This window comes from Ursus arctos, unplaced genomic scaffold (genome assembly GCF_023065955.2).
Source record: "Ursus arctos isolate Adak ecotype North America unplaced genomic scaffold, UrsArc2.0 scaffold_32, whole genome shotgun sequence".
Classification (NCBI taxonomy): domain Eukaryota; kingdom Metazoa; phylum Chordata; class Mammalia; order Carnivora; family Ursidae; genus Ursus; species Ursus arctos.
Window position 1 is genome coordinate 16,349,403 of NW_026623008.1, and position 12,692 is coordinate 16,362,094.

The window sequence follows — 12,692 nt, forward strand, 5'->3', positions numbered from 1 at the left end:
GTTTTCCTGCACGGTGTCAGCACAGTGCCTGGCAGAGGGCGCCCCCCGCCCCCACAATGAGTAGCTCTAGTCGTACCACCATCATCATTGTCATGGTCATCTGTTTTTATATCATTCCCTCCTCATCTCCCTGGGCTCCGGAGAGGGCTCTGGGCTCCCCCAGCCCATCAGTGCCCTTCCCCCCACCCCAGCTCCTCCCACTGGGACTCGGCTGCCGCCCCAAGGAGCTGTATCCCCTTAGCCCCCCACCCCCACCCCAGGCCTGTGCTCTCAATAGGCAGGGCCCTAGGGTCAGGCCTCTTTCTGTGGCTCTTTCTCATCACCAGTTTTCCATCTGCGAAGGCGGCCGGGCCCGCAGCCCCCCCGAGCAGGAATGAGGCCAGGCTGGGCTGCAGGGCCCCCGGACGCAATTATTTGGGGTGTTTAGGCTGCAGGGCCTCCGCATGTTAATTAGAGAGAGGGGAGAAAGGCAGAGTGCTCTAATTAAGTGCTCTAATTAAGTTCTGAAGAAGAGCAGTGGTTGTAACAAGGGGCTGACTTTGTCACATGGTGCCACCAAAAAAAAAAAAAAAAAAAAAAAAGCAATGTAGGGAGCTTCAGAGCCTCCACTGACGTCGAGGCTGGGCCAGTAGGCTCCAGCTCAGCCTTCCCCACAGGCACTGGCCCTTCACAACCTCAGCCCTCCCCAGACCGGCAGCCACTACACAGCCCCGCACAGACATGGCCCAGATTTCTGAGGAAGGCAGAAGAACAAAGAACACCCACTGGCGGGCGACACCTCTATTACCACCTGCCTCACCAACCCCCCCCCACAGTCCCATTTGGCAGTTGGGGAAATAGAGGCCCAGCGAGGGGAAGTGACTTGCCCAAGGCCATGCATCAAGTTAGCAGAGCTGGGACAAAACCCAGGACTCCTGGGGTACTGTGAGCCCGTGTTTCGAGGCAGCGTGCACAAGCATGGGAATGGGTCTAGGGCTGTGTGACCTGGGTCAAGTGGCCTCGCTTCCCTGGTCTCTACTCGCTCATCTGCAAGATGGAGATGATGATATACCATATTGATCATCATGACAAAGAAATGAGGTCCCGCTTCAGCACCCACCCCAGGCCGGCATGGGTGGGAGGGGGTGCTCTGCTGTTTCGGCTCTTTTGGGTCTACCCCAGGGAAAGCCAGCCCAATGACAAAGGGGACACAGGAGAAGGAGGGGGTGGGAAGATACTCTCAGCAAGCTGTCAGCCCCACTGGGGAGACCAGGCCGAGAGGCCCAAGGGTGCCCCGCCCTCGCCCAGGCTGGGGGTCCCCGAAGACCCATGGGACAGTCAGCGAATGCAAACTCTGCAGCCAGAGAGAGCCTGCTACAAGAGGCTCCAGGAGGATGGACAGAGAAGATGGGAGGGTACTCGAGGAGGGCACAGAATTGTGAACAAAGGCTCAGCACATGAGTGAGCTTGGCTTGTGAGAGTCTGTGAGGAGATACCAGTGCCCTTCATCCCCAGACTTCCATGGCCCTGCCCAGCCCCCACAGCAGTGGGGCTCGGGAACTCTCAGCTGCATATGGGAGAGCCAGGCTGGGGCCCAGGGAGGGTGCCGAGGCACCTGCCATAGGCAAGAAGGGTAGAAAGCTTCTCTCTGGGTCCCCTAACCATTTTAGTGGTATCTTAACCACGTAAGACCCCCAGAACTGACTGCCTGTCTTCCCCATCATGGGGCTTAGGGCTCTTCTTCCGCAAGACTGGAAATCCCCTGGGGCAAGGACTGTGTCTCCCTGGTCAGAATAGGAGTTCCCAGTAGGCAAACGTTCTGACTCCCCCATCAAATTAGTACTCCCCAAGCACAAAGCTGTGTCTGCTCTCAGCAGAGGGAATTCCCTTGCGGTGGGCCTCTCCCTTACTGGTGGGAGCTTCCCAGGAGCTGGGGCCTCGTCTCCTTTATCACCCCGAGAGTGAGGGTCACATCTCCCATATTAATCAGGGGAAAACCAAGAGCAGGGTGTGTGCCCTTCCCATCAGATTGGCATGTCTCCTTCACAGACTGGGGAATTCTCAGGGCCAAGGCCATGTCTCTCCCTCAGCTTGTGAGTTCTCTGATGGTATGGATCACGTCTCCACCATCAGACTAGAAGATGCCTAAGGTAGAGTCCGTGCCTCCCCCATTAGACTAGGAGGCCCCCAGTGGTAAGAGTCCTATTTACCCCCATTGGACTGAAGGCTTCCCTAAGACAGGGTCTGTGTCTCCCCTATAGACAGACAACCCACGGGGCTGAGCCCCATCTCCCCCACCTGACTAGCATTTCACCCACAGTGGGAAGAGGTGAGTGGCTACGACGAGAACATGAACACCATCCGTACGTACCAGGTGTGCAATGTGTTTGAGTCGAGCCAGAACAACTGGCTACGGACCAAGTTCATCCGGCGCCGCGGCGCCCACCGCATCCACGTGGAGATGAAATTCTCGGTGCGTGACTGTAGCAGCATCCCCAGCGTGCCCGGCTCCTGCAAGGAGACCTTCAACCTCTATTACTACGAGGCCGACTTCGACTCAGCCACCAAGACCTTCCCCAACTGGATGGAGAATCCGTGGGTGAAGGTGGACACCATCGCGGCCGACGAGAGCTTCTCGCAGGTGGACCTGGGGGGCCGGGTCATGAAGATCAACACCGAGGTGCGGAGCTTCGGGCCCGTGTCCCGCAGCGGCTTCTACCTGGCCTTCCAGGACTACGGGGGCTGCATGTCGCTCATCGCCGTGCGCGTCTTCTACCGCAAGTGCCCGCGCATCATCCAGAACGGCGCCGTCTTCCAGGAGACCCTGTCGGGGGCCGAGAGCACCTCGCTGGTGGCCGCCCGGGGCAGCTGCATCGCCAATGCCGAGGAGGTGGACGTGCCCATCAAGCTGTACTGTAACGGGGACGGCGAGTGGCTGGTGCCCATCGGACGCTGCATGTGCAAAGCGGGCTTCGAGGCGGTGGAGAACGGCACGGTCTGCAGAGGTAAGGGCCGCGGCGGGGCAGGTGCCCCTGCAGGGGCGCGGAGCTGCTATCGGCTGCAGACTTGGGCCTGGGGGGTGGGGCGTGGGGGGCTCAGGCTGGCAAGGGCAGTGGCCTGGAGCCGACCGTGAGACACTCTCTGGCCGGGCTTCCCAAACCTGCAGCCAATGTTCCGTGTCTTACAGGGAAATGTTCGAAGAGCGCTTCTAGAATGGCGGTACATGTATGTCCGGTGGGGAGCGGGCAAGGTGATTTTCGCGGGCATGGGGATAAACGTTTCTCATTTTAATTATTACGTGAATATTAACAACACCGAGTGGTGCTGTACGTCTTCATTTACAAAAGTGATGTTGTTTCATTGGTAAGGAAATAAGGCTCAGTAAGGAACAGGGATGAGTTAACCTTTAGTGGACTTTTGCTGCATCCGTCAGTACGGGCCAGGCTGGACGGAAGTGACTGAACAGTAAAAGTTTATTTCTTGCGCAACGCTACCTGTCCGTCGGGGGTTGGCTGGGGATTCCGCGCTTGGGGAGCCAAGTGGATGGAGGAGCCACATTGGGAATGTGGTGATGGTGAGGACAGGGAGACGGAGGGCGAGATGGGTGGCATGCTGGCCCCTGAGCTCTGCCTGCGGTGGCGCATGTGCCCCTCCCCTGCACGCTTCAGTGGCTAAGGCAAGTCACGTGATTCCCTCTGATGCAAGGGGCGGGGGACGAGCAGGCCCACCGTGAGCCAGGCCTCCTGACCGCCCCTCGTACTGTGTGCTAAGCACTTTGTGTGTCTAACTTACTGCTCCTCCCAAGAACCCTGGGAGGGATGCTGCCATTTTACAGGAAGAAGTCGAGGCTCGAGAGTTAAGTGGGGGAGCCAGGAGTCTTATCCAGGTCGTGTGATTCCAAGCCCAGCCCTTGGCCATGGTGCCACTTGGCGTGATTTAAGGAGAAGTCCTGAGTAAGCAATAGTACAGGTGCCGTTTGACTGTGGCAAACAATCAAGATGCCCGCTGGCAAACATAAGAAGTTTGTAAGAGGAACTGCGTGGTGGTAAGAAGGCTGTGAAGGTAGATGGACTTGGGTTCAAATCCCAGGCCTGCCTGTTATTAGTTGTCTGTCTGGGGCTGCACGTGAAACCCTCTTTCTTAGGGTACTTGTGAAGATTCAACAATTCAAGACTATAAAACACTTATAATGGCTTATAGGGCACAGTAGGAGCTTAATAACTGTCAACTAAATGAGATGTGATGTATACAAAGCCCGGCCTGGTACAGGTACTCCACGGTGTGAGCTGGATGGTGATTTAAAGCCTACTTGCACCACCTCCTCTTGCCTTCCCTGTTGGAATCAGATCCTAGGGGTCCTCCAAATGCCAAGCTAAGAGTTTGCAGCCGATTCTAGGGTTCCTGAAGTGCCAGACCGCGTGGCCTGAGGGGGCTGCGGTGAGCCTCCCCTTATAAAATGCTGTTGTGTCCACCATCCCCGTGGTTCCTGTCTCCATGCTCCGAAGCAGCATTTTAGAGGTCCCGGGGAGGAAAAATGGGGGTGCCCGAGAGAGGAGCCGTGGCCCGTGGGGCAGCTGCGGCTGTGCTCTCGAGAGATGGTGGCTGTGTGGACGGGGTGTCCACGCTGCTAGGAGCAAGGGTGTGAGGATGAATGAGAAGGTGGCATGTGCACACAGACTGGAGAGGAGAAGGGAGGGAATTATCGCTTGTGGGGAGGTGATGTTGGTCCTGGAAAAGAGTCAGGGAGGTTGGGAGAAAAAGCCAGTTTCTGGGGGAAGATAACAGAGCTGGCTTTCTGTACTTGAGTGTAAAAAGGGCACAGCCTTGGGAGGTGGTGGGCCCTGGGGGCGGGGGGCAGAATCAGTCACTTGCTCATTATTCACTCATCAAACCTCACCCGCGCCAGCTCTGTGTCAGACCTTGTGCTGAGCGTCAGGTAAGACAGAAGAACGCAATGGTGGTGCTGTGTTCTAGGAGCCACAGTCGAGCCGGGGAGACAGACTGTAAGTGAACAGGGAGAGAATGCCTTTGACTGGCTTTGACTGGAACCACCTGGGCTGCAGTGGGCACAGAGAGAGAAGGAGGTGACACAGAGGAGGTGACACTGGGGCTGAGTCCTGGGAGAGGGTTATGTTGACTAGGTGGCCCGGGCCTTCCAGAGGAGGGATCTACAAGGATCTGGGAACGTGAAGCAGTGCGTCCCACTGCGGGGACTGGTACAGCGTCTGGCATGGCCATGGCTAAGGGCTCGGGGAGCGATGCAGGAAGAACTGTCCCTGGAAGTGCCCAGATGAAGAGTTACGTGAGTTACCCATTGTTGCCCAACCAGTCACCCCAAAATGTCACAGCTGAAAACAACAAACATTTATAATCTCACAGCATCTGAGGGTCAGGGACCCAGGTATGGCTCAGGGGGTGACTCTGGTGCAAGGTCTTTCCTGGGGCTGCAGTCCGGCAGTTGTCTGGGGGCTGCAGTCTCATCTGATGGCAGCACTGGGGCGGGGTCTGCTTATACATTCACCACGGTTCACCACGGTTGTTTACAGGCTTCAGGGACTCATGTAGGCAGTGGCTTCCCCCAGAGGGACTGACCCGAGGGAGTTTAAGAGAGCACCCATGACAGAAACCATCATCTTTCTATGACCTCATCTCAGAAGTGACATCTCATCACCTCTGCCATAGTCTCTTTGTTAAAAGCCAGTCACCCAGTTCAGCCCCCACTCCAGGAGAGGGAATTACATGGGGTGTGAGTGCCAGGAGGTAGGGTCACCGGGGCCAACAGAGAGGTTGTCTGGCATGGGCAGGTCCTCCAAGGCTGAGCTTCTCCTTGCAAGTAGGCCCTGGCTCCCTCCAACCCACCTCCCCGGACCTACGGCCTGCCCACCCCAGGCCCAGGCCCAGGCCCAGACCCAGCCAGCCATTGGGTGTGAGTGGAGGCCAGTCAGGGTGTGATTAATGAGCTCAGGAAACCAGAAGGACACCAGCTGATGCTCTGTGTTACAGCCACCGAGATGTGGGGCTCTCCAGCCCAAGTCCCGCAGGCACTGCTGCCACTGGCCTGGGGCGTGGAGGAACGCTGGTTGGCAGAGCTCTTTCTCCCTCTCAGCTCAGGGATTCGGCCTTGACTCTGCCTCAGCATCCACTGGGAACTTCATTAAAATGCAGATTCCTGGGCCTGGTGCAAACGTCTCCCCCAGGTCTGGTTCTGTGGCTCTGAGGTGGGGCCAAGAATCAGCATTTTGAAAGAAGCAGCCTCATGCTTCTGTAACAGGACCATTAGCTCAGACAGACAAACAGGACTCAGAGCCAGACAGATGACCATGGGCCCAGCACCCCACGGGCCCTGGGAGCATCCACCCTGAGGGATGGGAGGGGTTGTTAGCAGAATTTCCGGGAGAGTGTTGTTTGGAAAGATCCATTTAATATCAAAACATAATTTGATAGGAAAAACTCCATTGCTTCGTTAATACAAATTTGAGAAGATAAGGCTGAATAAAGTCTACCTGACAGGTGGCGAGTAGGTGAGTCCTCATGGGAGTGGCACAGCCATCCCCGGGGCGGGCAGGGTGGTAAAGAAGGGCTGGGAGTTCCCAGCACCCTGAGTCTTCCCCAAATCTGTAGGCTACATCAGATGGCTACGACGCCATCTGACCAGCTTCCTCCAGCGCCAACTGTGTGCAGGGCATAGTGGGGAAGGGAGGGGCCTGGAGAAGCCAGTCAACCGCTCAACAAGCAAGTATTCAGTACCCTCTGTGTGCCACTTGGCCCTCCAGCCAATACAGACCGCCCCCGATTTACCATGGCTCGACTTCCGCCGGTCCGACTTGCTCAACAAGCAAGTATTCAGTACCCTCTGTGTGCCACTTGGCCCTCCAGCCAATACAGACCGCCCCCGATTTACCATGGCTCGACTTCCGCCGGTCCGACTTCTGTTTCAACATTCCGACGGTGCCATGGTGATGCATATTCAGCAGAAACCGTACTGAGCTGGTGACAGCGGGTCTCATACTCCTTACGCTGGGCAGTCAGCCACGTGAGCAGGGCGGTAAACAAGTGATACACGTGCATCCCTTCTGCCCCCGTGTGACCCATCTTTTTTCCACGTTCTGGACTGTATTCAATAAATTGCATGAGACGTAACAGGCTTTGGGTTAGGTGACGTTGCTCAACTGAGCACGCTTCAGGTAACCTAGGCTAAGCACCGGTGTTTGGTAGGTTGGGGTATAAAGTGAGTTTTCCATTCACAATGTTTTCAACTTACGGTGGGTTTATCAGGGGGTAACCCCATGGTAAGTCGAGGCAGGTCTCTATGTATTGAGTACCGTCTGAGCCACGCACATACCGGTGCTGGGGAACATGGAAGGGAACGAGGGGGATACGTTCGCTGCCCTCCCAGAGTGTTTAGTCTGGGTGGGTGGACAGAAGAAGATGGAGGGAAAATGTTAGTGAGCAGATAAATAAAATAGTTATAAGCTGTGATGAATGAAGGGGCGAGGAATGGAGCAGTGGAGGTCAAAGAAAGACTCGCTTTAGCCAGGTGGGCCAGGGAAGGCTTCTTGGAAGAGGTGTCGTTTGAGCTAACAGTGGCTGCCCTGGGAAGCCTGGAGGAGAACACCTGAGATGCAGGGTTTGGCTCACTGGCTCCTGGGTGAGCAGGGGACTCTGACACATGGAGAAGAAGGCAGAGTATGATCCTTCCAGAAATGAAGTCCATCCAGTCAAAGCACTTTGAGAATATGAGAAGGAAGGCATCTTTTCTGACTGGAGGTCTAGGAAGGCTTCAAGGAGGAGGTGGCATTTGAATCAGGCCCTGAAGAGTGAGTAGGATTTGGATGGGTGAAGGGAGGGAGGTCACTGTAGGTCAAAGAGCCAACTGCATGAATAATGGCCCCGAGGTGTGATAGTATAGGGTGTGTTTGGTGGGTGTCCAGTGCCTTGACTGGGGCGCGTGTTAGGGTACGACTTCTCCCTACTCATGCATCTGTCCAGTTTTTATTGGGCGCCTGATCAGGACCTGTACTGGCCATGCAGCTGCCAGGTGAGGGACTCCGGGGACTTTCTTCAGAAGAACTCTGTCCCTTTCTCCCCCCTCCCAAGTCCCCAGTCTCCTCAGCATCACGGTCCCCACTGGGGTTTGCCGCCAGCAGATCTGCCGGGGGTGGGGGGGTGGAGGCCCTGGAATTCCTCCCCTACAGCAGTGGCTCCCCCCCAGCATCCAAGTCTGTTTGCCTGACTCTTTCCAGATGTTCATGAGCTCGATTGGGAAGGTGCCTCTGCCTCAGTGTCTCCAAGTTTGTCTCTGTAGCCCTATTTCTCTTGGTCTCTCCTTCCCTAGCTCAGCCACTACTCTGCCCCTGCCCATCAGATTTCACCCTAACCACTGTTGGGGGTGCTGCCTTCCTCTCTCCCAACGGCTGACCCGCGTCTATAACAGATCTGGAGGCAGCTCCACAGCGGTCGTGATTGCTGCGTGCTGTCGGGGCGTAATGGGATTTTTAATATTTAGCTTGGACAGGGAGAGGGGCTGCGAGCCAGGGGGGAGGGGAACGGGGGTGGGGGGCGGTTGCACGCACATGTTGATCCTCTGGCTCTAGCTTAGACTCCCAGTTCCCAGCTGCTGGGCTTCTCACAGCCTCTCCCTCTCCTCCACCCTGCCCTGCCTGGCAGCCTCCGTCTCCGCCCCCCCCCACCGCCCCCACAGCCTCTCCTTGACCTTGGCCTTGGGGACCTGGTTTCAAACCCCAGCTCTGCCTAACTGTGTGATCTTGGGCAAGCAACTGACCCTCTCCCAGTCTTTGTTTTCCCATCTGCAAAACAGGATAAACACAAAGGTTGCCCTGCAGAGTCAATGAGAAAATACCTAGAAAAATGTTATAAAAATAAGAACAGGGACTTCTACCAACACTGTCTTCTGTTGTGAGTGTTTGGGGGTTTTTTGGTCTCTGATGAGCTTTTTATTTTGAGGAAAAAAAAACTTTTTCTTATCACAAAAGCAATGTAGGTTCGTTGCAGAATCTTTAGAAATTACTGAGAAGCAAAAAGGAGAAAATTAAAATCATCCGGAGGTAGCGACTGTCAGCAGGCTGGGGGACACCCTTCTGGCCGTACTCACACGTATTGATTATGTTTAAAGAAAAAGTGAACTTCCCGCTAAAAATATGCAAGGGTTTCTGACTGACTAATATTTTGTGGACACTTTTCCATATCGTGATAGATCTCCAGCCCGTTTGGAAGGCTCTTGGAATTCCATGGGAAAGATGTGTCATAATTTATTTACCAGTCTTCTGTTGACCGACACGTAGATTGCTGGCCATTTTTCACTATCTCAGCGAATGCCGGGATGATTGTCCCTGTATTTTTGTGCACTATTACTGGTATTTGAGTAGATTTGTTTCCAGATGTGTAATCGTGGGGTCAAAGGGTATGTATGTTTTTTAGAGCTTTGATGCACACTGCCAAGTTACCCCCCAGAAAGGCACGGCCCAGGTACCCTCCTGGCAGCAGACTTCCGGAGTGTCTGTTTCCCCACATGCTCACCAGCAGGAGATATTCTGCCTGTCGCTTTATTTTCTGCTTCTTTCCCAGGATTCTGTGCTCCCTTGGCCAAGGTAGGGAGAGGCCCAGGGATGTCTCTGGGCCTTCAGGGTTGGGTCCTGGGCCAAACTCGGGGTGGCCTCCTTCCTACCATGCTCTCAGCTCCAGCCCTGCCCATAGAGGCTGGACCAGTGGCCCAGATGTGTCTGGCGAGTCCGTGGGGTAGGGTGCGGTCAGTCTTGGGGTGAGGAGGAGGGAGGCCGCCAGCTGGCAGGGGCTGCGCTGGCTGGGGAAAGGGTGTGAGGGTTGGAATGCTGGGTGGGTGGGAGGAGAGGCCCAGACCCCCACACAGAAGTTCTACTGCATCTCTTCAAGGGCAGGGTGGAGACACCCAACTGGGGGAGGGGAAGGGCTAACAGACACCCCCCTCCAGACCCCCAGACTCAGGCCAGGCCTGAGACCACACAGGCCAGCCTTTTGAGAAGGGGATTGGATGGGGAGCCTGGCCAACACACTCAGATTAGTCAGTCCTTGGCTCTTAAAAATTGAAGTGCCCCTTCCCCCGCTTCCCCTTCATATATGCTGTCAAAGCATCTTTGTGTACAACTATTCATCCGTCTGTCCATACGTTGGTCTGCCTGTCCAGCCAGCCAGCCGTCAGAGAGTCACTGAATACCAGCTCCTGATTTATTATTATAATTATTATTATTGCTCCTTGGAGGGATCAGTGAGGTCTTCACAGAGGACCAGGAGGTCACATACATTGGGTGCTTTTCATATGCCGGGCGCTGTGGCAGGCATTGGCATGTTTGGAAAGATCAGTGATGGCCCCTGCCCTCAAGGACCACCCAGGCTAGAGATGTCAACAGATATATCTGCAGATAGTGGAGGTGGAAGCCAAGACACCCAGCCCACCCAGGGGAATGTCGGCCAGCGTCACAGTGCTCAGAGGAAGGCTTCCAGGAAGGGGAGCTGTTTAAGTGGAAGCCGAGTGAGGAGCAGGAATGAGCCAGGTGAGAAGGAGGAGATGCTAGGACCCAGAGGCAGGCAGAGTGGGCGTCCTTAGAAAGGGAGGGAGGGCCGCTTCAGCCCAGTTTCCTCTCTGAGTCAACCAAATGGAAGGATCTAGATACCAGGGCATGGGATGACATGGTTTTCATTTTCCCTCCGGGGTCTGCGCAGGAAATATTGAACAATTTTGGCCCCTGATACTCATAACAACCCTGCCCCCAGGCACCTACTGTGCACCAGACCCTGGGCCAGATATGGGGACTGCAGAGATGATGAAGACCCTTCTTGCCCTCCTAGAGCTTCCAGTCTGGGATGGGGGAGATGGCTCTATCTGTAACTATAGCCTTGGAGCACTTAGGAGGGAGTCAGGGGAAAGCTGGGGAGGCTACCTGGAGAAGGAGCCATTTTCCCAGGGCTTTGGAAAATGCAAGGAAACAAAGGCAGGAATTAGTCCAGAAAAAGATGATCAGAAATGATACTTTTAACTCTGGCCTCTTGCCGACCCCCAGACAAGATGCAGCCAGCTGGGCGTGGGGGTGGGGGGTGGGGAGAGGAGAAATGTTGGCTAAAGGAGAAGGGTAGAGGGGCTGCCAGGCTTTTTAGCTCCATGCTGTCAAAGGGCTGAGGAGTCCTGAGGACCAGAGCTAGGCAGTCCCTCCTGTGTGCCCAGCGCTGTGTTCCATGCTGTGCTCCATTATCTTTTGGAATCTTCTGTTGATACGATTAGCTCCATTTTACAAATGATAAGACTGAGGTCCAGGGAGAGTCAGCCAGTTGCCCAAGACCACACGACCAATAAGCAGCGGAAGCAGTATGGGAACCTGGCCTTCTCCAACTGCTGGGACAACTGATTAACCAGGATGGGGCGAGGCCTGAATGTACTCTGTCCTGCTCACCTCCCAGATTGCTGGGGGCCGCCTGAGATGTGGGAAGTAAAGGGTTTGACAAATAACCAATGGAGGGACTCTTGTTCAGGACTATGGGGCCAGTCTGATGGGGCAACCAGGAGGGCTTCAGGGCAGAAGAGGGAGGTGTGCGGCTGAGTTGCTTTCATATGGAGATGCTGGGCACAATGGAATGTGGTCCCAGGGCAGAGGCTCAGGGGTAGAGAAGCCCTTGGGGGTCTCATTTCCTGCTCAGGGGGAGAAGGCCTCTGGGAGGGAGACCCATCCACCGTGGCTAACCTCTGGCCAGACAGAAGAGCCCACCTGCCCCCACACAGCACTTTCTGAACTCTCACCTTGTATCTCTAACCGCACACTAACCTTATTGAATGCCCCCCTCGGACTGGGAGCAGACTGGGGCCAATGGTCACACTCCTCGGAGGTGGCAGGGGCAGGTGTGCACCCTTGTGCCCCCCACTTCTGGCTTCTCCCACTCTTGCAGATGGCAGAAAGGCTCTGTAGCCGGCATCCAGCACTCTCGTTTGTTAGGACCTGTGGACCAGGCAGCTCTCACCCAGGGTCTCACTGTCTCTCCTTGACGTTGGGGATCATCATTTCTGTTTTACAGAAGAGGAAACTGAGGCCCAGAGAGAGTGAGCAGCTTGTCTGAGGTGACACGGTTAGGAAGGGACAGGACTTGAACCCAGGCCGTCCACCCCTGGAGCCCCTGTGCTGTCCTCTCTCAGCCTCAGCCTGGCGGGGGACCCCGAAGGCACCAGCTTGACGGTGTGGTCACAGGCTGTCTCCACAGCGCTCAGGCAAGACCATAAACAGCTGGGGATCTCCCCTCCCTCCAGCCGCTGCCTTTACATCTGGCGGGGCTTCGGGATCTGGCGAGAGAGGCCCGTTTATTGAGGAAGTTTATGCATTTAACAGTTTAAGCCTTTCTAAGCCTGTGGTACAACAGGATTTGGGAGCCGTTAACAATTCTGTGTGGTTAAGAGATTTCCATTGCTCTGCGGCAGCTGGCTCGGGCCCCACAGGCCCCACTCTGGCCTCCACCCCGCCCTGCTGGGGCACCCCCTCCCTGGGGCCCTTTGTCCTCAGCCCCCATCCCACTGTTTCTCCTTGTTTTCCCTACTCCCGGAACCTTTAAGGATGAACTTTGACCTTGGAGGAGGAACAGGCCCAGAGAGGGGAATTCTGGGAGTTGGCCAGGGCCATACAGCAGCTAAGAGGCTTGAACTGACCTGCCTAGCAAAGCCTGAGTCCCTTCGCCCACCC

The 12,692-nt window shown here is 55.6% G+C and overlaps 1 protein-coding gene across 4 annotated transcripts in view; it reads left to right on the plus strand.

Annotated features, from left to right (window-relative positions):
- The window catches only part of EPHB2 (EPH receptor B2), a 182,839-nt gene that overhangs the window by 61,921 nt on the left and 108,226 nt on the right, over nucleotides 1-12,692 (plus strand). For all 4 annotated transcript variants that reach the window (XM_026517095.4, XM_026517097.4, XM_026517096.4 and 1 more), the window contains exon 3: nucleotides 2,300-2,984. In XM_026517095.4, the coding sequence (XP_026372880.2) occupies nucleotides 2,300-2,984 (685 nt within the window). The remainder of the gene's footprint in view (nucleotides 1-2,299; nucleotides 2,985-12,692) is intronic.